The sequence below is a fragment of the Anolis sagrei genome, chromosome 4 (assembly GCF_037176765.1).
Source record: "Anolis sagrei isolate rAnoSag1 chromosome 4, rAnoSag1.mat, whole genome shotgun sequence".
In the NCBI taxonomy this organism is placed as follows: domain Eukaryota; kingdom Metazoa; phylum Chordata; class Lepidosauria; order Squamata; family Dactyloidae; genus Anolis; species Anolis sagrei.
In genome coordinates, this window is record NC_090024.1 from 153412543 (window position 1) to 153439824 (window position 27282).

Sequence of the window (27282 nt, forward strand, 5' to 3'; positions counted from 1 at the left end):
TTTGCAAGCTATCCAGAGCAATGCTTATTGGACATATTTAGGGTCAGATTAAGAGACACTGGACAAAAAAACGAATTCAAAAACAACAAAATGGGAGAAGTGCTACTTTTCCCTTCAGAATTAATATTTGTAACTTTAGAAACTTTAGCCCTTTTAAGATATTAAACATAAAAATATGTTCAGCAAAGAAAAAGAATACTGCCACGGTTTAACAATTTATTGTTTGTGAAGAAGCCTGCATTATGAAAAGTTCTGTAGAAACAATTTCTCCTGTTTTCAGGTTTAGATTACTCAAAAGTACAAGTTTGTTGTTAGTGAAAATTCCAGTAGAAACAAAGTTCTGTAGGAAACAATCTTGGCACACAAAGTAAAAGCATTTAAACTTACATCTGAAGAGAGCACTACCATTCAATACTGGACCAAAAAGCCCACTCTGAATGGCAGATACTCTCATTCATTAAGACATTAACATGGAAGACACTTAAACCTGCTTTATATAAAGTTAATTGCATATAAATATGGTCTCACCATCACTGGCAGTCTTTATAAATGCCAGCTATTCAGTTTAACAGTTCTAAGTAAGTAATAGGCACTTTGCCCTTCTGATTTCCTCGTTCACCCATCAACCAATCTGAATCCATACCAGGGATACTGTACACTGTTATTACCTAGAAACAAAAACAAAACATACTGGTTATTCATAAAGATACGTACCAATCTGTTCATCTGAATTATCTTCCCTGCTCATGCAAATACTAGCCTAAACTATTAGGGTGCTCTGGGAGACGGTGGGGAGTGGAGAGCATGCTAGTGTCCTGGTCTAAATGTGAGATATATTCAATGAAAACCAAAATGATGACACATGTCACAGTTTTCACTAGTACAAGCAGTGTGCATTTAAAATATTTGCCCTCCTAGCTTCACAAAAAGAAAGAAAGAAAGAAATGAGCTGTTTTATAAATTACTCTGATGCCCATGGGAAATTTGCATGAAATATCAGTAGTGACTAGAACATCAAAGCAATGCTGCAATCATGTGATAAACATAAAAGGAGCCCATGACTTTGTAATATCACAAGCCCCACATAAGCAAGCTTTCTTTCATGATTAATATGGATTCAACTGCTGGTACAAGGACACAAAATTGCCAGCAACAAATGGCTACTTATGTTCATAGCCTTTGATTATGATGATGTCAGGATAGAGGACAAGTTGTCCTCTGGTTGTGCACTGTAGCTCTAAAGATAATTTTATTTCACTTTTATGAATGAGCTAAGGCAAGAAACACGTACCTCATCGGCAAGAAGGGATAATTCAGTGCTGTTTGCAGCATCATAGTCATAAAGAACTCGGGCTTTCCTGCTACCACTTGATGACTTCAGTTCACCAAAGCCTGAAGGAACTGCTACATTGCTTAGTGAAGACAGGGAGGCTGTGACAGAGACAGAGGATGCAGCTGTAGTTGTATTAGAACTACTGGGAACACAGGTTGAAGTCGACTGGTTGTTGTTGGCGAGGAATGTGGATGGAAAGCTGTGGAACAAATCAACTTTATTGCCATGAGGAAATGCTAATGTTGCATTGATCTATCTAATTATGATCCATACTTATATTAGCCATTTGCTATGCCTTTTCTCCTCTGATCTAAAGCAGGACTTGGATGATTAATGGTAGCTCTTCTTTATCTTCCAGTGTGACACTTTATGACAATATAAGCAACTAAACTTGACAAACTATCTACCACCAGTCTTACAGTAGTATCAGAGGTAGTTCATCAGGAACCAGGAACACCACTTGTTCCCTGTTCCAGATGGTTTTCCAATCCCCAGGAGCAGGTAATTGGGGTGCCAGAGAAGCAGAGGAGATTTCAGCCTTCAATTCTTCTATACCATATTCCACTTTTGCACATACAAACATAAGTATATCTAAATCTTGGATATAGGCCAAAATACCTAGAAATTATGGTTTGCAAAAAAGACTTTACAGTAGAGATTTAATTTGCATTGTCTTTCTTTTCTGATCATTTAGATATATGCCTCCCCAACCTTTTCTCTCTAGGCAGGCAGAAAGTGTGATGTTCTATCCTACCAACATTACCCTCTTTGCTTGGGCAGAATTTTTCAATGGGGTGATTATTCTCATCCCCTTTCCCAAAATATATAATGAAAGATTTTAAAAAAACAAAACAAGATTCAGCTATACAGCCAGCTCTCTGTATCCACAGATTCTGTAACCATGGACACAATCATCCACAGCTGGATGTTTAAAAAAAATCTAAAAAGTAAACTTTGAATTTGCTTTGTTACATATGGAACTACGTACACTATCATGAGCACCCACATATTTTGTTATCCACAGACAGTGGATGGGGACTGGAACCAAACTCAATGGATACCAAAGGCCCACTGTACAGATAAATGACAAACTCCCAGCCATTTTTGTGCACCTACAGTTAAAAGGTCCAGGAGACAGGGATGGGAAAGATCTCTCTTTCTTCTCCACTATCTGTGCCTCAGGTCACTTATTTAAAGTTAAGGAGTTGCCAGCACTTGGGGGAAAGGTGAGGTGTTCCTAAGACTTTGACAGAAGCCTGAAAACATAGCTTCAATCTTTGTATTAAGGAGAGCCTTCGCTTAATCCATTGTACAAATAATCAATAATCCATTGTAAAAATTGGCTGATTTTTTAAATTAACATAAACACCACATCCTGTTAAAATCACAAAAGCAACTGTGTTAAAAGTTGGCAATTTTAAGGGTTACTCTTGCTGAAATTGAAACAAATCACTACCTACCCATGTCCCACTCTCCAAGATGCTCCCTGTTCTTTTTTCCATTATTGCTTTCCTCCTTATCCCTCTTTTTTTGCTCTGTTCTCTCTTTTCCCTCTTTTGACTGCCAACCTTTGTGTTCTCTTTTCTTCTATCTGTCCACCCTCACTGGTCAGTAGCACTTTTGCTTCTTTCAGTTTTGGCAGAACACAGGTTGAAGATTTTCAGATCTGGCAGACCATATCTGACATTCAGTTTTCTTCATGTGATCACCTATAGACTACTTGGGGAAATGAAAATCCTGATTCTAAATATGCTTGAGAAACAGAATAAAGAAAACATGTGGTGTCTTGTAAAGCGAGTGTAAGAGAGTGCTGGCAAAGCAGCAGGTGAAATGTGTTGTGTATATTAGGTGTCTGTGTTGACATGAAGGTAAACCAAAACTCATTCTCCCCTTGAACCAAGGATAATAGTCCAACCAAAAATACATTTCTTGGTGTCTTGGTTTTTAGGCCTGTTCCTGGGGTTATTTAGGGCACTGATTCAGAAAATTGAATTGGATAGAACTCACCAGCTCTAGTTTCTTAGATATGATTATCATGTTTTTTATGGGCAAACAGATGAAGACTGGTATATGGCATATATTCTGTATCTCACAAACTAGAGCTGATAGAGGAAAACTGGTGCCATTTTGGAATCAGAGGGTTAAATCTATCCTGAAACAGGCCTAACATTTGAGGCACTGAAATGTGTGTTGGTCAGTGTAATACATCTTAAAAACTCTGTAGGCAGAGGACAGGAAGGTTTGTGGCATTCAACGAGTTCTCCAATGCCACTTGCATCCAGTTTCAGTGTCTAAGTCAAGAATAATGCAGATTTTAAAGTGCCGAACTGCATCTCCCAGCATTCCTCACCATTGACCAAAGTACCTCAGGCTGCTGGGGGTTTGGTGTCAATCCCAACAGTAGGTCTCCATTATCCCCATTCCTTATTTATTTATTTATTTCAAATATTTATACCCCGCCCTTCTCTACCTCCAAAGGAGGATTAAGGGCGGCTTATTTAAGAAAATACAACTTCTCCTTAATAATCTTATAGTTCTTTAAGACAATACATTCGTACAGTGAAAACCTGTCAGTTCCAAGATCTAGATTTTTTTTTTAAAAAAAAATGAAATAATTACAGTTAATTCTCAAGGCATTTTCGGGCAAACAGTCCATTAACACCACTGAGCCTAGTTCCAAAGGAATGCTGAGAAATAAATTCTTAACATAAAGAAGATTTATGAGTTTTGATCAGATATATTGACAAAGCTAAGATTAAGTGTCCTTTAGTATCTGCTCAAAAAAAGTGCCTGCAAATTCATTGATTTTTTTTCTATTTAATTCCTGCTTTATTGGCTTTCTACAATAAGTTGTCCTCTTCTTCCATTTAACACACACTGTTTTTTGAAACCTATTTGATTTCTCTAGAGCAGGTTTCTGCACTAGTAAGCTGCTGTGATACTTTGGCAAGCATAGAAATATTCTCAAATCAAGCCAAGTTCTTCTATTAGCAAGCCAAATGTTAAGATGCAGCTGCCCATGGGACTGGTTTTTAATGAATGTGACAACTGTTTGCCAACATGAAGAAATACCACTCAGCTGGACAGTTGTTCTGTATCACAGGAAATGTACAGAACTCTCTCTTCCAGGAAAGCAGATTGCCATGTTTCATTACTGTGAAGGATTCATTCCTTTGAAAGTTTAGTTCATATGAAGCAATATGTACCATGACAAGCTAAGCAGCTTTAAGGAGAACTTGCTCATGAATCAAACCCATAGTACTTTATCCCTATCTGTCTGCCTATTCCTATGTTATGAAGGTTGTACTAATATTGTGTTTTTATCAGAAAGTTTCCACAGATGTCTGAAAAGTCACAGAAGCAGGAATATAAAGACAAGGCTTCTTTAATTCATTTCTGAGTTTAGCAATATTTTGGGTTAAATTCATCTCACATAACTTAATATAATTAATGTTGAGTAGATTAATATCTTTCATGTTTTAATCCTCCAAAGTTTAGGCAAGTGGCTATAGAAATAGAGCTGTGTTACCTTCCAAGTTGTTTCTGAAGATCCAACATATACTGGTAACACTGTGCATAATAGGTCATTTGAGCTTCTACAAAATCATTTAAACAGCGAAGGTGATGTGCCTGCAATGCAGAAGAATTTAAACTTAGTACAGAAAAGACTACAGTGTTGCATTAACTAGACTTTTCTAGATATGGAGATGTTCCAAGCACATTCCACATTTGACCTTGATTCAGAAGCATTTCAGGGAATTATGTTTTAAAGCTCATCTATAGCAGGCCAAGCAAAATAGCCCAATTCAGTAACTCTTTCAGATAGTGTGATTAGTAAAACACATTGACATAGTTGAACTTGAGCCAGAAGCGATCTGGATTGTGTTTTAGAGGGAGAGTTAGCAACTTTAAAAGCTTTAATCGTGTGCCTTTAATTTCCTGAAGTATAGTTTGTCAGATGCTTATGAATGGTAGAGAGAAGCAAAGTCATCTTCATCTCTTCATGTGTAACCCCTATGAGAAATTTTAAATCAAGACAACTACTGATATTCTGGGTGTGTGCTGCAGCTTTCATTAGGAAAGATTAGCATAGCCAAGACCAAGGCATGATGAGAGTTGCTATCTACAAACCATCTGCCCTCTCTTTAGACAGGAAGCATATTGTATTGTCGAAGGCTTTCATGGCTGGAATCACTAGGTTCTTGTGGGTTTTTTCGGGCTATAGAGCCATGTTCTAGAGACATTTCTCCTGACGTTTTGCCTGCATCTATGGCAAGCATCCTCAGAGGTAGTGAGGAAGCATATTTGTTATGGTGCTTGTAATTACTTTTTCATTTTCCTGTCCACAATAATTTTAATACAAAGCATTATATAACAACTAAATACAATTTCTATTAGAAGTTTTAATTTTAGTAAGTTAAGTGGTGAAAAATACTGCAGGAGAAACTAGAGTATTTCATCAATGTAGATAAACAATTATGGATCTTCTACTTTGTACTTACATGTGTACTGCTGATACCTTCCAAGAGAAGTCTTGTAATTTCTGCTTGCCGATCAAACTCACTCTGGGCTATCCTGACTTCCTGTTCAGACTGAAAGGCATATTACAACATTTAACGGAAAAATGATACCAAAGAATAATTATACTGCTGGGAAAAACATAGTAAATGACACTGAAAATCAATCCAGCTTTTTTTAACAATGGATTTCCGTTCCATTATTTCAATGGGATTTACTGGCAACAAGTACAGCTTCTACTAAAGTGCTTTGCCAATACTAGACACAGTATTTTTGTACAGTTTTATTTAAACTGTATAGAGTCTTTTCAAATACAAAAATGCATGAAAATTAGTAGTCTTTTATATAGATTTATTTTAACCCCTGATTAAAATGAAAACTCTTCTTTATTCTGAACATGTTGGTTAAACACTCCTAACTTGATTATACATTAAAATTTAATAAGGTGATATTCAGAGTAGTCGTAATTTCAAAGTTCTGCAAATGAACATTAAAATGTAGGTGAACAAGGCAATTGACAGGTTTAGCATTAAGTATTCATCTGAACATTACTTTAATCTCATCTCAACATAACAGTTTTGTAGCCAACAGCTTATTAACTTTCAGTTATGGACTACTTACTTTTGTCACTTCTTCTGCCCAAACCTTGTACGCATAAAGAGGTGGAAAAACAGTAGCATGAAGAAACCAGACAAACTATTTATTGGCGGTCTTCAACATAAATTTTCTTGCTAATTCTATTTACAGGTTTTTTTTTATTGTGTATGATATCAAGAAGAGCTGCAGCTTTGCTTCTGCACTAGTCAAAGTAGGACAGCCCGCCTGGCCAATGGCCAAGAATTAAGACAAGTGTATGACAAAAGATCTGATGTCTACAAGATTGCCTATCTAAGAGAGGGTTTTTTCTAATGAATACTGCCACAAACTATAGACTATTACAATGCAATGCCCTGGCACATGAGGTAGTTCTAAAATAAGGCTGGTAAAAGATTACAAGAAGTGATGCTGTCCTAATAGTTGTTCAAACACGAGTGGACAAAATACACTGAGCACTTAGCTTAATAACACTGAAATATATGACTGCTTGCTCAAGCAGAATTGCAAATCTTGATCTGATACATGCACAAGGATAAAAATAGGTTGTCCATATGTGGCAAAAGCAAGATCTGAGATGTATAACACAATTTGATACACTCTTATCTTCTAAGACTCAAGTCCCCAGAAGTTTTTGCTGTCAACTCCCAGAAATCCTAACAGTTGGTAAACTGGCTGGGATTTCTGGGAGCTGTAAGCCAAAACACCTGGGGACCCACAGGTTGAGAACCACTGTTCTAAGAGTATTACTTTATTTAACAACAGAAGTAATTTAGTCTTTTGGAAAAGACTAAAGCTGGAAAAAGGATGCTTTTGCTTCGCCCCCCCCAACAACATCATCTGCTAGTCTCTGAAGAAACTGACTAAAATGAGAAGTGGGCATTGTTAGTTGTCTCCTGTTCCAAGCTGCCACTTGTTAGAAAATAATAATTTCTAACAATAATGATCTAAAAACAGGAATTAAATATACTAGATACACAGCAGTCTTTCTGCAAATTGAAGGACTGATAATCTAGCAGAAACCATTTTTATCAAGTCCATGTGCAAGAACAGACACTGACACAAACGTATAAAGTTACATTTACTTGATTTTCTGTAAACAATATCGTACCCAAGAGATCTTTCAGTACATTAATTTAAGTGTGACTGAGGTTCAAACAGATTATTTGTGAAGAAGTCTACAAACACACAAGGACAGCACAAAGAAACTAGTAAAATCACAGTTTACTCCATTTTGAATTAATGTATGGATGAGATGTAGTCAACTAATGTCTATACAAGCCAAATCTACTAAAAACAACATAGATGATTGTGAAAAGTGATTTCTCTTGCTATCAAAACAATTGTTATGGAATACATTTTACTACTTTGTAGACACTATTAGAATAGTAGAGGAACAGGCTTCTTATGAGCGAAACCCAACTCTAGCCCTAATATACCAAGCCCATGTTGTGACTAACAAATTCCATACATTTCAACTGCTCTATACTCTTAGCAGGATTGGTTTAGCTCAATGTCATAGGCTTTGGATGCTCCCAGACAGGGGAAAAACCCACAATGGGACGGGTTTAAAAATCTCACTTTGGCGTAAGTTGTTCCGAATTAATTAGCTTTTACTGGACGCGTTGTTTGGACACTTCTGGCAAAGGCCCGAGAGGTCCCACATTTTGGGGCCTGACTGGAAGGGTCCTTTCAGGGTTTAAAACATGATGGTGTTAAACTAAACTTGTACTATCTTTAACTAGAACAGTCAATGTGGAGTGATGGTTGTAACAGTTCAAAAACCTATTGAGGGGTGCATGTTTCCACCCTTGGACTAATGGCCAGTTTGTAAGTGCTACTGTTTTCTATAAGATTCCAGTGTATTCTGATATGACTACACAATTCCACTTAGCAGGAAAGCAAACATAACCCTGTTTTACAGGTTTCTAATTGCTTTGTCTCAAGGGAAACCTTGCTGGGTTCTTACAAAGAAAGAAATGCCAAAGTAAAGAGGGGGTATATTTCTTGTAAATCATTTGAGACAATTATGGAGCAAAGTACAACTTGAATCAACATTAACTTGTTTATTCTGTCAACAGATCTAGTAGATACAGGAACATCCTACCATGCCCACAATACTTCTAAATGGTTCTGATTACAAATGGAGCCACACAATCAGTCCTCGGCAGGCACACCAAGACAACATGTGTGTTTGCTAGAATCAACTGAATTAGATAAACTGTGGATATGGATTCTATATTTGGAGATTACTCCATATTTGTCCTGATTTGCTGAACACTTTTATATTGAGCCCAGACATCCTTGGAAGAAGAGCTAGATATGCATGTAATAAAACAACAGACATTTATAATCTGAGATTCTAGTTTGAAGGTATTTATATCCTTAAAATACAGGAGAAAATAAAAACACAACACTAAATATTGATACAATCCTTCTTTCAAGGCATCTGAATGACTCATATATATCAGCAGGAAAGCAAGAGGAACCACTTGAAGAAATGTAATGAAGACAAGAGGCCAACAAACCTGCAGCCATTTTACATGCAGCAAGTTGAGCATGTAAGAGACATTTACCATAATGTTATTTTCCTCAGGTGGTGAGAGGTTTAGTTGCTTCAAATGCACAAAAACAAGAATAAGTTATATTGTAAAAAAATTAACAATAGTCAAGGTTAATCCTCAAAACTCTATTTCAGCATCAGTGGACAGAATCAGAGACATAAGATGCACACTCTTCAAGCAGATGTGCTTATGTATGTTTCTTCCCATTTGCTTCATATCCATATTATCATATTTTCATACATCATTCTTTTGAAGCTATTAGTTGATACATTTCCCTGGATGTGACTGAAGTATAGTAGGTTACAACCAGAGACAAAGAGGCTTTTCACTCATGGTTCTGTGCCTTTTGGAGGGCCCTCCTTAGCAAGAACTACTTGGGTGCTGTAATCTTTATGGTGCCAAGTAAACATGCTACTTTTTCACATTGTCAATAAATGCTAATGTAAATGTTTACTACTGAGAACGATTTTGAGTTATTTGTCTATCTGAGTGGACTCTTGCTGCTTTAATTGCTTGCTTTAGTAGAAGAACAAACTGTTTCTCATTATTTTGTTAACACATCTGAGAACATGGATTTCCAGAACATTTAAAGGTGTCTGACACATATTAAGTAATTTGATTTCTACTATAAAATCATTGTAATTTCAACTTGGAATGATCCACTGATGTATCCAATTCCCTGACCTTTGCCACTGATCACTGGCCTAATTTCCTGAGCTATGCCTCACACTACTAATAACAAAAAAATAAAATAAAATACCTGTGTGTCATTTTTCTTGGAATATCAACCAATAAGCAAGATACCACTCAGTTGTAGCATGGAGCCTAAAATGCTAACAATTCATAGTTATTTGCTGGATTTATGTTAAAGGATTGATACATTTTGGCCAGTCTTGGTAATAAGTTCAAAATCATGTTCACCACGACCTCTCCATCCCCACATACAAGACAAAAGATAATTTCTGAGATCATTCTCATTTTAAATTTCAGTACAATTTTCAGATATGTGACTATGACCCTTGTCCAGAGCTATTTGGAAAACAGTATGGCTACCTGCTCCTTACTGGCTGTTAATGTAACATGAAGGTGAGTCTTCTTTTTCTATAATCTCACATAAACCCAAGAATTTAACCAGAAATGTTCTGTAATATATATAGAAATGCTGTGGAATTTGAAAAGGCACAAATGGAGGACGAAATGGAGAAACGTATCAAGAGGAAGGCATGTCAAGCCAACCCTGACCAGGACCGCCTTCTACCTGGAAACCAATGTCCTCACTGAGGGAGAACATGCGGGTCAAGAACAGGGTTCCACAGTCACCTGCGTATCCACTACCAAGACAATGCACTTGGAAAGCCATCATACTCAGACAACGAGGGATCACTTAAGTAGGTGTGTGTGTGTGTATAATCGATTAGATGAGACTGTGGAGGTACTGGCCAACCTCAGGGCTTGGCAAAAGGGCCAATGAGGGATAATATATTTAAGTGTCTTCAATGGTTCAGATCACCTTTCAACTTTTTCAGCTGTTTCATCAGCTACAGTCTTCTTTGGATATGAATAGCTTGCCCACAGTGACCCAAATGTTCAGATTGGGATACTATAATGTATTCTATGTGCACCTCTTAAAAAAAGACCAAAAGATTCAACTATTGTAGAATGTACCAGCAGCCTAACTTTGGCAACTTCTCCTGAAGGAAGTACATCTGTGCTAATATTGCACTCTCTTTAATGCTATGTTAAAATTTTATTCAACTGTATATTTTCTTTTGCTGGAAAAGTTATCCTTGCCAACATTTTAGGTTATTTTAAAATTGCATTTTAGATTTTATATATACTGATTCAAGAATGAAAATACCATCTATAATACTGTATTCTTAAAATACAATGAAATAAGAAAAAAAAATCAGTACAATGCAAGATGTGCCTGCCAGTGAACAGCAAATTTGAATCCCTGCTTATGTAGATTTAATTCCTTTGACATCTATTCCTCAAGCAAACAATTGTCGTTTTGCAATGATTAAAGCATACACAGTTATACCTGTTTTATTATGATAAGTAAGAACGGTTTCTAGGTGACCAGCAGAAAAAGATTTTAAAAGTGAGAATTATTCTTCATTTAGATAAATGAATAAATATGCACAAAATTGTTAACAAAGTTAATTGCATGCTTATGTATAGGACTCCATTCGATGTAACTATTTAACATATAGACTAACATTTTGATTTATATGTAGTATATTATCTATAACTATAATAGTTATAATACCCTTTGGTATATCACTAGTATATCGCCTTGAGTCACCTTCAAGTTTTGGAAAGGAAGGGTAGAAATATGGTAAATAAATAAATAAAGTTAAACCTTCTTCAGATAGAGCAGTTCAGGATTACATTTTAGCACAGCATCCTCGTTCAGTGATTGTCCACTTCTTTAGTCTTCCCAGTAAGCCACAGACTTATATCTTTAAGGTCTTTCCTCCAGCAACCTGTTCACCAGATGCTCTTCCCAAATAACTTTTGGGAGTCATTTAGATTTTGCACAATGATGTTTGCTTCCAAACAAAAGGATTCTACTGCCAGAATAGAGAAGTGGTTTCTGTCAACTCTTCCCTGTTATTTCACCACATGTCCTTTGAAAATGCAGCCAAAAAAATCTCCCTAACCCACCAGAGCATATTTTTCCAAGATAATAAGGTGGTGCTGAAGTCATTCCCTCAATTTCCCTTTGTCAGGAGCAAACTCTGGGCCCAAGACAGTGTTAAAAAATTCAACATAATATAATATATTCTGAATGGTGAGAGATCTTACTTACTGCAGCTCGAGCTTCTGCTACCTTTGCCTTTCTCAGTCTAGTTTTGGCAGCATCCAAATCTAGTCGTTTGTTTTGTAATAGTTTGCGTTCTCTCTGTTAAACAAATGAAAAATTACCACTTGCGAAAGCAGCATGGGAAAAACATCAGTTCTCTTTCAGATAAAATAAACCACAAGCCATGGGCCCTTCCTGTCTTTCCGCATCCCAATTACATAATGTATAAAGACTTAGAGGTCTTTCACGCAGACGATATAATGCAGTTTGAAGCTGTCTCGAAGGCGAGATGTCCACAAAACTGGACATTGTGCACCAATACACACTGAGGAGCGCATCAAACCAGAAACAGAATGTTAAAAAAATCACCAGAAAGTTCAGAATAAGTCATATAATGAGCTGCAGACGACCATAGTATATCCCAAGTACTTCTCAAAACTGGGATTGGGCAATGCAGAGCACTTGTCAGGACACTGCTAGGGCTAAAGCACTTTAAAAAGCACCAAAATGCATCCTCCCTGAAGAGTAAACCACATTATTCTCATAGGAACTCTTGCTTTTCACCCCTTTGTTCTGATATGTTGTGCCCAACAGACATGGATAAGTGAATCAACACATCTTAGTGGACTGGTTAAGAAACACACACACTATCTCTGTGCTGTCTAGCTGCAGATACTGTAATTCCTGGGTACAATTTGAGTCGAAATCAGTGGTTACTATGGCCACTGTCACAGCCTCAACCTGGTACCTGGGGTATTTATGTAGGCATGGTATAACACAACCAATTTGTTTTAATCTACTTCCAAACTGGATTATAGGGCAAGATGTTATTAACACAGTTTATAAAAAAAACGATACAGCATATACAGTAATTGTGTTCTTAGAACCAATTCAAATGTAAGCTAAGAAAGAATATTTGCAACTTACAGTAATTGTTTTGTAATCTCCTTCTATAAAATTTCTTAGAGGGGTGAGAAAGTTTATTGCAGCCGTCTGAATTAGTTCTCTGTCTGCTGCTCCAATTCGTTTCTGTGTTTCTCCACATTTAATGAGAGCATTTCCTGAAGCAGAAAAAGATGAGAGTTGCAACCCTATATAGATTTTACCATGGACTCATTCTTATTAAATGCAATCATACTTACGTCTGAGCAGATACTTGTTAAACTGCACAGTAAATGGTTTCAGCAGTTCATTTTGATTAATTGGCTAGTTAAGATAGCTAATTAATATCCAAATATACAGGGCCCAAGGATGCTCACATATTTACAACTTTAAAACTGAAAGCTAATGATTTCATGAAATCTCTATGGGTATTTGTATCTGAGAACTACAGTAGTTCTTATCAAGTGTTGTTGTTTTCACAGTGTGCTAACAAATTTACTTCAATATTACATTATATTCCTCAAAACATTCCTAAGTTCTCAAACTCCCATATACAGCCTCAGGATATGAGTTACAAACCATTTGTACAGCATCCAGGATATATGACCTACAAAAAAAAAAACCCTACTGACTAGTTAATCAAGGCTACAATATTATATCACATATTACTAAGTAAATCAAGCCCATTTTATTCAAGTTTCAAGTCAAGACAATCCTAGGCCCCTGTATCCATAGGAACCAACAGTTGTGACTTACCATATGCTGTTCCTGGACCAAATTCATTTCCAGCATCAATCATGTGCTGGCCCAGCAATTCTGGGTTATTCACACGACTTGGTGCTTTGCGGTCTAGTTTCTCATAGACGAACTCTTCCATTCTAGCATCTGGCAAAAGAGAATACACAATTAATCATAATCTATCAATTTAATAAGCATTTAGAATTACAGAAAAAGTTGAAGAAATAGTCAGAGATAAAACTCAGTCACGGCTTTACATATTCAACATTCATCAATACTAAATCTGACCAATGTGAAGACTAATGTTAAGGTAGCACACTCAACTGCCACAGGAATCTCTGCCTCTTCTGGAAATTAGAAAAGCTAACTCACTGATGAAGAATTTCACACTATTACTCCAACATAATTTTTTAGATAAAATATTTCATTTAGTATATTCCACATCTAAACTGAACTGTATTACTATACATTACTATATTACAGATGCATCTGCAGTTACTATCAAATTCTACATTCAATAGGTTGCTTTGAGAAGTGTAGTACAGATAAAACCTAATAGTATTAAATAATACTCCATTTTGTCTGGTTTGAAAAGAGAAATATTAATGCTAGAAAACTTTCTTTTTCTAGCCAGTACATTTTTAATTTTGTAGGAGCAAACTATTATTTTATCCAATGTAATTAACCACATCAAGGTGTATTACCTTACTTTAGAAAAGCAATGTCTGAAACACTTTCCAATACCAAACAAACTTTCAAGTACCAAAATACAATAAAACCCCTTTATCTGTGGAGCCAATATACAGTTTCACTTATCCATGCAGATTTACTTAGGGCCTCTTCTTGGTATCTGTTATCTCACTGAAAATAATAGACATATGAAACTTAAGAATGTGCAGAAGTGCAACTGCATGTGAAAAAGGAGCAGATATAAACAGTACTTTGTTGTTGTTTATTGCCACCAAGTTGACTTCAACTGATTGCAACCATATGAATACAAGACCTCAGATTCAGGGCTGTGGTTTCCTTGATGAAATCCACCCAACTGTAATGAGAATTTCTTCTTTTCCTATTAATGTATACCTTAAAAAGCATTATTGTATTTTCTAGTGACCCACGTTTTCTCGTAATATGGCTGAAACATGGCATCTTAATTCCAAGGAAAAACTCTGTCTTGAATGGTTCTAATACCCATTTACTTGTCTTTTTAATAGTTTATGATATCTATAGAACTCTTCTTGAACACCGCATTTCCACTTTCTTCACTGTCCAAATTTCATAAACACACATGGAAATTGGAAATGCAATAGCCTGGACAATCCCTTTTTCAGTATTCTTTACACTTCAGCATCCTGTCTAGCTCTTTCATAGCTGCTCTTCCAAGTCCTAGTCTTGTTTTACAGTGTCCAGTTTCCCCTGATTCATGCTTTTCACTTTGCATGTTTGCATAATGTCACTGTGCAGATTTGGACTTTCTTTTCCTCTCTGATCATCCCAAGAGCTAAATATTATTTTGACTTGAGCCTGGCTGCATCACTTGTCACAGTGCTAATCATACTCATCCTCTGCTCTTCCCTCTACTGTTTAGTACCTCCTGACCTGAAAATCTTCTTTTCATCTATCTCTTAGTTCATTTTTTATTGTCTCAACATGTTTGTAGATGCATTCAAAGGGGGTTGACCCCCTCCTGAACAGTATTAACAAGTGTTAGCTATTGTGCCACTGTCGTTTTTTCAGAGATGCTTTGTCAGTGTCACCCCCAACCCTTCACCTGCCATGTGAGACATATATTTATTCTGACTCTTCAAAAAAGCCTGTATTGCATTGGAGACTCTATTAGCACTACCGCCAACAACATAGCTTCATGCTTTACAGGAACACACAATCCCACCACCACAGAAAGATGATGCCATGGTGAAATAAGCAGTACTAGTGTTTGCTTTTAAATACTTCAGCACCATTAGTGTGGCATAAAAATCCTTTCTTAAGATATTGAATCAGGAACTAATATTACGCCAATTAGGGGCCCTCAAGACTGTTAAGAAGTTTTGCAGATAGATACATATATTGCAAAGGGTTTATTTTTCATTTTTAAACTATTATTTCAGTGTGGAAATGTATATAAGTATACAAATATTCAAGGGTGATTCTATGAACCTCATTTCAACATATGAAACAAGTGGCCTATCTAGGTTCAGAAGCATGAGGCTTCTTTTTAACATAAAAACTCAGCAAGTTTAAGCAGCAGTTCTGCAATACGGGCTAAAACACATATGATACAATACATTCTGCACCATTCCCATTTCAAAAATAAGCTACTAGTGCAATAATTATTTTCAAGAATTCCTCATCTCCATACAGCATAGGCCAGAGAATGTTTTGAAATATATATACACATATATGGTACAGAACAGGTGTGATTTCAAATCACTGTGGAAGGATATCGCTTTTAACTGTTATCACACAACCTCCATCCAAAAGAATAATGAATAATTCAATTAGCTAATGCAATGTTTTAAAAATGCTGTGGTCTATGCTTAGGTATAATTGTAATACACAAACAATGCTAGTATTTATGATATTAACCCTGGAACAAGAATCTATGTCTGAAACCTTATTTGTTGTTTTCATCCAAAATTTACTACTCGCAATAGGTTATTGAACATATTTTTAAATGAAATGCCAAGGGGTGGTATTAAAGTGCAAAAGAAAGATGACAAGATCATTGAGAATGCTACAGTCAGTGGCTTGCATCCTGTTGATTACTTCTAACTAAAGTTAGAATGAGTCAATGTGTAAATGAATCCAGTTGATTCAATGGATCTACATTAGTCAGGACTAACAGGATTTAGAGCAGGTAATTGCCTTAGGGTTGCCATAAGTCAGAAACTACTTGCACACAACAACATCGAATTCATATAATTGTCTATAATAGTTTTAGGAAGGAGCTGACAGATCATTATATGTGGTGCAAGTAGTAAGTACTAAACGACAAGTTGTAAACAGAAAAAGAAAAAAATTCCTCTTACTTGGATTAGGTTGCAGTAACACTTCTGTCTGTTTCATAACCTTTTCTGTCCATAGTTTAGTACATTCTGCTTTAGACAGAAGATTTTCTAAGTGTGCATCCAATTCAGTTTTCTCTGCTTGACCAAGTTTCTCTTCTGTAAACTGTATTGACAAAACAAAAAGCAAAACACTTTTCAAGTTACAGACCTCAAAGTTCTGCCATTATCAATACTAGCAATTATAACCTAAGAAAAAGGAATTTATCCACTTTTCACTACACATTCATTCTCTATGTAGTTACTACTTCAAACAGAAATATGCAATACTTTAGAAACGAAAGGATACTGTTTTCTGCAATACAATTGTTACATTTTGCAATAAAGAAATTGAGAAATCTGGTCTCACAACTAAGCCCATCCTTGTACAAAGGCTATATTAGGAGCAAATAACTACTGCATTTGACAAGCAAGGAACAATAAACTGCAACTGCCATTTCTATTTTTTAAAGTATCCATATGAAGTTATCAATGATGTATATATTTGATTTTAGCAATTGCCAGGTCAGCAGGAAGTCTCATTTTCTTCCATTGTTTCCAAAGTTGTGTGTTAAGTGAGAATAAAGATTCTCCTTGCAAACGAAGGACAAAAAAGAGTAGCAAAGGTATTATAAATAACTCTTAGGACTAGCCTAGATTTATGCAGCTCTGATGAAAATCCTTTGAGACTGGCAAATACATTCCACACCTAAACACAACATGTAGTGAGGTATCTGTAGTTGATGAATGTCTCCTTCTAGCAAGACAGCAGACCCAGCTGCCTTGAAGGAAGCAGGTGTGAGGCCACTCATAAAGAAGCCCTTAAAAAACAGCATGTCACAAACTATTGCTAAGTCTCCACTCTTCTGTTGGTAAATCCAAGCCAACTCATCAGTTTAAAGGGCAGCTGTGGGACACAAAACAGGAACAACAAAGGCAAGAATGCTGACAGAGAAAATATACAATGATTTGGATCAATCATGCATCAGAGTTCAAGTGAAGAGCTACAATCTGGTAGAAAGGGCAGCAAAAATTATTTGTCACTACTGTACCTACTGTATATACTAATAGCATTTCCACCTGCATAAGATGCAGAAGGAAAACAAGACAGACAGTGGGGCAGAAGGAGAACACCAAAACAGACAGTGGCTCAGTATAAAGGACCCGGTTCATTCTTTACAGATAAGTTGCTTGGATAATAATATAAGACTTTATTTGCATTCCGCCCTATTTCCCCAGGCACTCAAGGCGGATTCCAACAAACAAAAAACACAGAGACAAACATTCAATGTCTCAAGACAGGTATAAACATGAATACATTAACGACCCTTAATTTGACTGCCTCTTACTTTGTACCAGAGCTGGTTGATTTAATTTTGGCTACCATTTCTCCTATTCTATTGGATTTTTTCCCAAGTCTGTAGTTTTTGAGGCAGCAGAGAGCAGGGGATTCTGTTTAAGGAGGATCAAGAAGCATTCATGCTATCTTGCTTGGAAGAGACGTAACAAGATCTTTTCAAAGTGATTTATGCTTTACTCAATAGTATTAACTAACTACAAGACAGCTTCAAATACATTAATATCCAGGTTCTATGAAGCCATGTGCCAGTTAACATCCTTCAGTTGTTCCAGTCTGGGCTCTCATAAAGGAGAACTACATAGAGTCTAATTGAGTGATCAGAACATGATGAAATTTTAAAATTGAATATTTGTTGCAAATAAGATAGACTAGCTGGCAAACTGAATATAATTATACAAATTTGCCAACTGGAAATCTAAGACAACATAGGGTCAGGGATACTCTCAGATGACAAGGCTGATGTTTCACTTTCACTTTTGTTTCTGGAACATATTAAACCGTAATCTTCATGCCAGACTTATTTGTATTGATAAACTTTTATTTTATAAGGATTTCATTTCAGACCTCATTCACCCATTATCAATCCCAGGCACATACAATGATCAAGGGTTATTGTCTGTTTCTTTGAGTTAGTGGCCAAGGAACAATGGAAGTATTATCAGAAAACTGATGACTTTTATTTCATAACTCCAAAAGGTTTCCATAGCAATGGTATGTTCCTGGGTTTGTAACACAGGGGACAACATTAAAGTTGTTGGTCTATACATTGGTCAAAACTGTAAAGCTGAACAGGGTCTCCCCATCATTGTTAGGTGGAATGATGAAACATTGCAATTTTGTACTTCCAGTCAATAGGGACTGATGACTTCCATGTCAGTGAAATAGTGAACCTGCTTTACAGTTTAGTATAAAATGTAAATATGCAATTATCGATCTACAAAATAGATTCGGCTTTTTTGATAGATTCATTAAAGAGGACACTAAAGTATATTTGCTAATCCATTAGCACGGGAACTGTTGTTAGATAGTGCTCGGCATTCCAGAAGGATACCATGGTAGGAAGTACAGAAAGCTGCCAAGAGAACCAGTACAGCTCTGCTAGTACCTGATGCTTGCCTTCTCTCAATATGACTGAAGTTGTCTTGGCTCCATATTCTAGTGGAATTGAAATGGGGCTGCACTGTCTGGAATTGGATGTTTGACACTTTCTTAGTCATGTTTAGCCAAGAATGAAAGATATATGTCCTGGGCTTAAATTAATGTGTTAGTTTTAAAATTTAAAGCAGGTGTGGGCACCTGTGGCCATCCCAGATGGCCTGGACTCTTGAAAAGTAATTGCATTTAATAGTTAACATAGTGAACAGAAATGAATCCTGAATGGACTGTTGAAAGGCTGTATAGGAGTCCTTGTAATATCACTGGCCATCTAGATACTCACAGAGGAATATACAAGTTGTTGTTCAATGGTCAGCAGGAAAGTGCCTAGATTTATGAATAGAGCAGTCATTAATATGATGACCTATTTCTCTGATCTGCCTATGGACCTAACTTATCTGAATCCCAGGGCACATCTACACTGACAATTGAATGCAGTTTCAACCCAGCATTGAAGGAAGTGGTTTCAATGTGCAGATGATTACACAGGAAATCCTAGAACTATCTTGAAGCCCTGATGGTGATTTCACACGCCACAGAACACTGGTGTGCATTAAGGACTTTCTTTCACATGCTTTCATGGAAGTTTGTTGTTTAGACATAGCAGTTTGAAGCTAGTTTCAAACTGCATTAAATAGTCAGTGTGGATGGGTCCACAGAGAAACATATTAACCCCAACAAAAGAAATATATTTGAACCTAAGCCAAAACAGAAAATGTATGTTCAGCTTTTTCTTATAAAAGCAAATCAGTCAGCATCACAAGACATGCATCATAGGATCTCATAATTATATGATAGCCTGTCTTGTCCTCCTTTTAGTTCCAATGAAGGAAAACAAACTTCAGATATAGAAACACAGCCCACAAAAAAGAGGAAGGGCATGAATACTGTAATCAATTAAACAATTGTGCATTAAATACTGATTTTTCAATAAAACAATGTTGTTGACACTAATATTTTGCATGTTTTCCAGCATTATTTTCTAGAACAATAAAATAGTATTTACAGAATTTGTACTCTTTCGATTTGAGCCACCTGGCTAGTGCTGGTTCGCTAGAATATTGGGCACCCCCTGCTTGGAAAAGATGGCTCACTATCACATTCCAAGTTGTGCTTGAAATATTCCAGGTTTTAAAAAATGCTATTCAATGTGGCACGTACTATTAAATTTCTAGGCTCTTTGATATACTGTACAGGAATGGAATGCTAAGGGGATCCATCCTACTTGTCCCTAGAAACCCATAATAGACAGATTTTATGGAGGCTATGTGATGCTGAACTTACAAAAACACTATACTTTGGTCATGCTAGGGGGGCTCCTGGGACCCGTCGCTCAATAAAAAATTGGAATATATAAGGTTGGCTGATTGTTAAAATATTGGGACATGTTTATTCAACACTCCATAGGTATTCAGAATTAAACTCATGTCCTATCATACATGAATCCATTTCTTGATTTGCAGCAATCCAATTTGGATGTGGTGAGTGAGCTTTTTAGCTGCCTCTATTGTTGGACAAGAGGAAACAGAATCCCTTATAAATTTACTGCCAGTCACCCTGATTTACTATTAGATCCTAACCTATCTTCTATCTATCCCTGATTTTGATACTTATTTCCACTAAATATGAAAATTTCCTAGGCTGACAGTAAGATCTTCCATGAGTAGGGCAAGTAGGAAGAGATGAGGAAAGATTTGACAAGGAGAAGAATTATGTGTACTTCTACTTTCTGGAAATATTAGCTACTATGTAACTAACTTAAACCCTGTCAAATATTTGTTGCTATTAAATGCCTTCAAGTCATGTCTGATTCATCTTAAGGCAAACCTTTTCTGGTCTTCAGAGGCAAGATTTGTACGGGTGGGGGTTGTCTTTGCTCCCCTCTGAGGCTGAGAGTGTGTGACCTACTCAAGAGCACCCAGTAGCCAAGTGGGTATTAAAGTCTTGGTCTCCCACTGCCTCAGTCCAATGTTCAAACCACTAAGCCTCACGGGCTCTTTCAAAAATGCTACCCTGGCATTAACTGACAAATGTAAAGAAATGCTGGCCACACTGATGTTCTGCAATAATGATTACATAACACAGGAAGTATAATGCAAGACACTTAGGAAAGTGCCAGTTCATCCAATGGTGTCCTTGGATATGACAAGAACATGAGAACAGGACTGCATCACCCTTCACTCTACTTGGAGTTCAAGTAAAGGGGCTCGATCCTACCTGTTCTTCCACCTCCATAATTAGGGTCTCTTAGTTCCTTAACACAGAGGGGAGGGGAAAACCAAGGCTTTGCTATCAAATAATATACAAGAAGTGATGTAAGACTGTCAAGATCATTCAGAAGCAGACAAACAAAAAGTTCAGAACAGAAACTGCCTCTCTTACTCACAAATTAAATTACCTGGCCATTTCAGCCCTGAGAGTCAAGTCTTAGAGCCCTTCCCCACAGCCATATAACCCAGACTATCAAGGCAGATAATCCACAATATATGCTTTGAACTGGATTATCCGAGACCGCACTGCCATATAATTCAGTTCAATGTGGATTTTAAAGAGCTGTGTATAAAATCATGTTGTGCTTATGACTAAACAGTTCACCAGATAACTGGCCCCTAACTGTAACTTACTAACAGCTCCTGCACTTTAGTACTACCCTCAGCCCTATAATCCTGGCATTTTTATGCCAAATGACATTACTCTTCCAGCCCTAACTATCGGATTTTCCACTTTCCCTTAGTTCTAGCCAGAAACTATTGCACAAACTCTTAGCACTCTGATATTAGTATATATTTTTTTTACTTTTCAGCCCATGGATTGCTTTTATGATGTTGTGTTGTTGTGATATGGTTTTTTAAATATTTTGATTTTGTTTTGTTTATTGTACTTGACTGCACTGTGTTTTAATTTGCGTGGGTTTTTTTCCAGACTTGTCCCTTTGTAAGCCACCCTGAGTCCCTTCGGGGAGATGGAGGCGAGGTATAAAAATAAAGTTGTTGTTGTTGTTAGTAGTAGTAGTATTAATACACTGCCACATATATACAATGTGGATTTGATACAGCTGGGTATAAAATCATTTTTTTTCAATGATCACAAAAGGGTGCAGAGGACAACAAGCTGCAGCTCTTTCTAGCTGCCTGGCTCCCTCCACTCCCTTAGTATCTTGGTTTCCTTTTACTTTCACTCCTGCAAAATATAAGTTCAGGGGCAACCAACCCTGGACACTAAAACACAATTCTCACATCTGTTGTGCCTTGGATTTTGATCACAACAGAATCTGACATCAATTTTATATTCAATTTTAAACTATGAACTTGAAATTGACATTTTAGATATAAATTTCAACCAGTGTTTTATGTTTTCTGTGTTTTAAATCTATGTTTTTAAAATGCTTTTATGTTTTGGACTGACTCTAGACGCCAGAGTTCTCTACTTATTTGTGAAACCCACTGTCCAGCCACACTCTCACAACCTCAAAGGAAGGCAATGGCAAACCTCTTCTGAATAAGCCTGAAATTGGAAAGGGGGAAAAACACTAACTAAAAAAGATTGGAGATAAACTAATGGATAACTTGGCAAATGGCCAACTTATCCAATCATTTGGCGGGTAAAAGCAATGAAGAATTCTTAAAGAGATGGAAACAGATCATGGCATATCTGGAGACCCTTCCACACAGCCCTATATCCAAATATCAAGGCAGAAAATCCCACATTATCCGAGTGTGGACTCAGATAACACAGTTCAAAGCAGATATTGTGAGATTTTCCGCCTTGATATTCTGGGATATAGGGCTGTGTGGAAAGGCCCCCAGTGACTAGGAATGGAAGTCAAGGTGGTGGGTGCACAGGTGAGTGGAATTGGGGCCAACTTTGTGTAGGATGTGAGCAAGAGGGTTGTCTTATACATTGTATTGTATGTGATATGTGCGGTATGTGTACTGTCTGTAAATAATTTTATAAGTCCTTCCAAGAAAACCCCAGTGATAGGTCTGAAATGGCTTGAAGGCACATGGGATTGAAAGAAGTCTTAGACCCACTATATTCTGCTCAGCTTAGATCTCACCTGGAATGACAAGTATCTAGTTCTGGGCACCACAATTCATGAAGGCTATTGACAAGCTGGAATGTGTCCAGAGAAGAGCGACCAAAATGGTCAAAGGTCTGGAAGCCAGGAGAGAGCTGTGTATGTTTAGCTTGGAGAAAAGAAGGCTGTGAGGGGACATGAGAGCCAGGTTTAAATATGTAAAAGGAGGTCATACTGAGGGCCCTTCCACACAGCCATATAACCCAGAATATCAAAGCAGAAAATTCCACAATATCTGCTTTGAACTGGGACGTATGGCAGCGTGGACTCAGATAAACCAATTCAAAGCAGATATTATGGGAGTTCCTGCCTTGATATTCTGGGATATAGGGCTGTGTGGAAGAGCCCTGGTCTATCTGAGTCCACGCTGCCATATATCCAAGTTCAAAGCAGACAATGTGTATTTTATTCAGCTGTGTGAAAGGGGCCTGGGGAGGGGGCAAGCATGTTTCTGTTGCCTAGGACACGGACTAATGGATTCAAATGGAAAGAAACATGATTCCACCTAAACATTAAGAAGAATTTCATGATGGTAAGAGCTGTCTGACAGTGCAATGTGTTATATCCAAATCCTTAATAGTAAATCGTTCTTATTCTCATTGCTGCTACATGATATTTGCACTTTACTCATTAGCTCTATTTTCTAATGTTGTGGCACCAGTCCGCCCACCCATGACAAGACTCTGAACTTTGCTGTTGGTTGTTGGTTTGATGTTCATTTTATATACTATTTAATGTGTTATGTTTTAACTGTTCTGTTGGGCTTGGTCCCATGTAAGCTGCTCTGAGTCCCTTTGGGGACATGGAGGCGGAGGTATAGAATCATAGAATCAAAGAGTTGGAAGAGACCTCATGGGCCATCCAGTCCAACCCCATTCTGCCAAGAAGCAGGAATGTTGCATTCAAATCACCCCTGACAGATGGCCATCCAGCCTCTGTTTAAAAGCTTCCAAAGAAGGAGCCTCCACCACACTCTGGGGCAGAGAGTATAAAAATGAAGCTGTTATTTTTATTATTATTATTTGAAATACAAAAAGATTAATACACAGCAAACAAAGTCACTCTGCTGGCTGTTGTATTGGATCACACGTCAGACACTTCCCAAGTGTCTAGGACTGTATGATGTATCAGCAAATAATGCATGCAGATCCCACTAGGGTGGCCTTTTGCAGCTGACAGGTGGTAATTTTGTCAGCACCAATTGTGTTTAAGTGCAGACCAAGGTCTTTAATCTTATTATTACCCTTACGTGGTGTAGTGGTTTGGGTATTGGACTCAGAGACACAACACGGGTTCGAATCCCCACTCAGGCCCTTATTATTATTATTATTATTATTATTATTATTATTTGAAACACAACAAGTTGAGTCCACAGCAGACACTCTGCTGGCTGTTGTATTGGATCACATGTTGGACACTTCCCAAGTGTCTAGGACTGTGTGATGTATCAGAGAATAATGCGTGAGGATTCCAGTAAAGTGGCCTTCTGCAGCTGGCAGATGATAATCTTGTCAGCACCAATTGTGTTTAAGTGCAGACCAAGGTCTTTAGGCACTGCATCCAGTGTGCTGATCACAACTGGGACCACCTTGACTGGCTTGTGCCAGAGTCTTTGCATTTCAATCTTTAAATCCTCATATCGTGTCAGCTTTTCCAGTTGTTTCTCTTCAATCCTGCTGTTGCCTGGGATTGCAACATTGACCATCCATACTTTGTTTTTTAACACGATTGTGAGGTCAGGAGTATTGTGCTCCAAAACTCAGTCTGAATTATTATTATTATTATTATTATTATTTGCTGCCTAGAAGCATGGTGGAGTCTCCTTCTCTGGAGCTGTTTAAGCAGAGGCTGAATGACCATCTGTTGGGAGTATTCTGATTGTGTTTCTGCACAGCAAGGGGTTGGACTGGATGACCCTTGGGGTCTCTTCCAATTCTATAATTCTATGATCACGTAAAAGGAAAATCTGCATATTTAGCAAGCGAAGAAAATGCTAAACAGGGCCCACCTTAGGACTCTTTACAAAATGGTGTGTCCCTATACAGATAAGGCAAGTATGAAGGAGGGGCGGCAAGCCAAGTCTGGCCTAAGCCCTTAGGGACACGGGAGGCCTGGAGAACAGCTGCGACCAGGTCAGTCCAACTCTCCGCCGCCAGGGCAGACGGCTGGCCGCCTCTTAAAAGGCCCAGGGCGGGGGGGGGGGGGGCAAGAGAGGACAGCTGAGCCTCATAAAGTCCCCGAAGAACTCCGAGGGGGGGGGGGGAGGGGAAAGGGCCACATCCGGGCCTGGTGAGACGCCTGCCTCGAGACCCTCCCTCAAGAAATGGCCGCCCCCTCCCTCGCGCGCGCCGTGTTTGTCTGCCAAAGGGCGCGCGCGCGCGCACGAGCCAAACAAGGGCCGCGCGCCCAGCAACGGCCCGGCCAACGCCCCTCAGCAGGCAGGCAGGCAGGCTGGCTGTGGAGGAGAGCTGTCAGGCCTACCTGCACAGCGCGGCTGAGGAAGGTGCCGGCGTCGGCCGCCAGCTTCTTCACATTGAAGTCCATAATGTTCATTTTCCTTCGCTCATCCAGGAATGGGGGTGTTGTTGCCGCCTCCTCCTCCTCCTCCTCCTTCTTCTTCTTAGGCGGCGGCGCCCGCCTGCCGCCACCTCGCTTCCTTCCCCCTCCCCACCCCCTCAGAAGCGGCCGGCCAAAGCTGTGGCCAAAAGGGTGGCGTCGGGCGCTGCCGGGCCCGGCCGGGCGCTCTGACGCCGCCGCTGATTGGGTGGAGCCGGCGGGTGGGCGGGCACAAGAGAGAGGAAGGGCAGGCCCCGAAAGCGGCCGCTGATTGGGCGGAACTGGCTGGTGGGCGGGCACAAGAGGAAGGAAGAGGCAGCCGCGCTGGGCGCAAACCCCGATGCGCTGTACTCTGGGAGGGCGTTGCCCGAGACTTCAGCGCTGGGAGACACGACTAGATACGGGTTCGAATCCCCACTCAGGGCCTTATAGTAGAACTCACAGCCATAGAACTCAGAATATCAAGGCCGAAAATCTCACAAGGCCTGCTTTGAGCTGGGTGATCTGAGTTGAGTTCCCACTGCCCACATTTTCTGCTTTCAACTGGAATATATGGATTTGGGCCCTTTCACACAGCCATATAATAACCCAGAATATCAACGCAGAAAACCCCACAAGCTCTGCTTTGAACTGGGTGATCTGAGACCTCACTGCCATATATTCCATTTCAAAGCAGATAATGTGGGGTTTTATTCAGCTGTGTGGATGTGGAAAAGGGGCCTTAGTCCATGAAGAAAATCCCAGGATCAGTGATGACTTCAAGGCACACAATGTCAGAAGCAATTTGAGCAGTCTCAGCCACTGATTGGGGTTCCCAGTTTTAGCCTGCCACTTTTGGACTCTTGCTTGCTGAGAGCCCAAAAGTGTTCCTGCGAGTATCTTTGTAGATTTTAGGAAGCTGTTTCTTGATTAAGGCGTTGGTGTGCTGGCTGGTATCCGAACAAAGGATGGGCTAAAGATGTCTCTTGGTCCTTTCATTGCTGGCAGCTACTTCCTGGTGGATGTCAGGTGGTGCGATGCTGGCTAAACTATTTAATTTATCCAGTGGTGTAGGGCATAGACATCCTGTGATAATGCGGCATGTCTCATTAAGAACTACAGCCACTTTTTTGGTGTGATGTATTCCATACTAGACATTATACTTAAAGATTTGCCATTATACTAAATGTTCTTTGACCAGAAGCTGGCCACTTGGAGTGCCTCTGGTGTTGCTATAAGAAGGCCTTCCATTGTGCATGGGCTCAGGTTGCATTGTAATAGGTGGTCTGTGGTTTGCTTTTCTCCACACTCGCGTGTCATGGACTCCACTTTGTAGCCCCATTTCTGAAGCTTTGCTCTGCATCTCGTGGTGCCAGAAAGCAGTCTGTTCAGCGCCTTCCAAGTCTCTCAGTCATCAGTGGAGGGAGTCTCTCATCTGGTCTCAGCCACTGTTCTGGGTTATAGCCTGCCACCTTTGGACTCTCACTTGCTGAGGTGTTCCTGCGAGTATCTCTGTATATCATAGGAAGCCATTTCTTCATCCAATACGTTGGCTTGCTGGCTGATATCCAAACAGAGGATGAGTCGGAAATGTCAATGCCTTGGTCAATGCCTTTCATTACACAACAACAAAAACAGCATCTTTTCAGACTAGAGTTCATTCAAGTTAGTGCTT

The 27282-nt window shown here is 38.7% G+C and overlaps 1 protein-coding gene across 4 annotated transcripts; it reads right to left on the reverse strand.

Moving 5' to 3' along the window:
- Nucleotides 1–202: 202 nt before the first annotated feature.
- On the reverse strand, nt 203–25832 carry SH3GLB1 (SH3 domain containing GRB2 like, endophilin B1). Of its 4 annotated transcripts, none has more exons than XM_060773878.2 (11): nt 25554–25832; nt 16465–16606; nt 13454–13582; nt 12743–12876; nt 11822–11914; nt 8974–9060; nt 6473–6496; nt 5836–5925; nt 4863–4963; nt 1292–1532; nt 203–668 (listed from the first exon to the last, which is right to left on the reverse strand). In XM_060773878.2, exons 1-11 carry the CDS (start codon nt 25623–25625, stop codon nt 561–563), a joined length of 1221 nt encoding a protein of 406 aa, XP_060629861.1. In that variant the 5' UTR covers nt 25626–25832; the 3' UTR covers nt 203–560. The 4 variants fall into 4 exon arrangements, with proteins under 4 accessions (XP_060629861.1, XP_060629863.1, XP_060629864.1 ...); XM_060773880.2 differs by having other exon boundaries at nt 9022–9060; nt 25554–25831; XM_060773881.2 differs by lacking the exon at nt 8974–9060 and having other exon boundaries at nt 25554–25831.
- Between the last annotated feature and the right edge of the window lie 1450 nt (nt 25833–27282).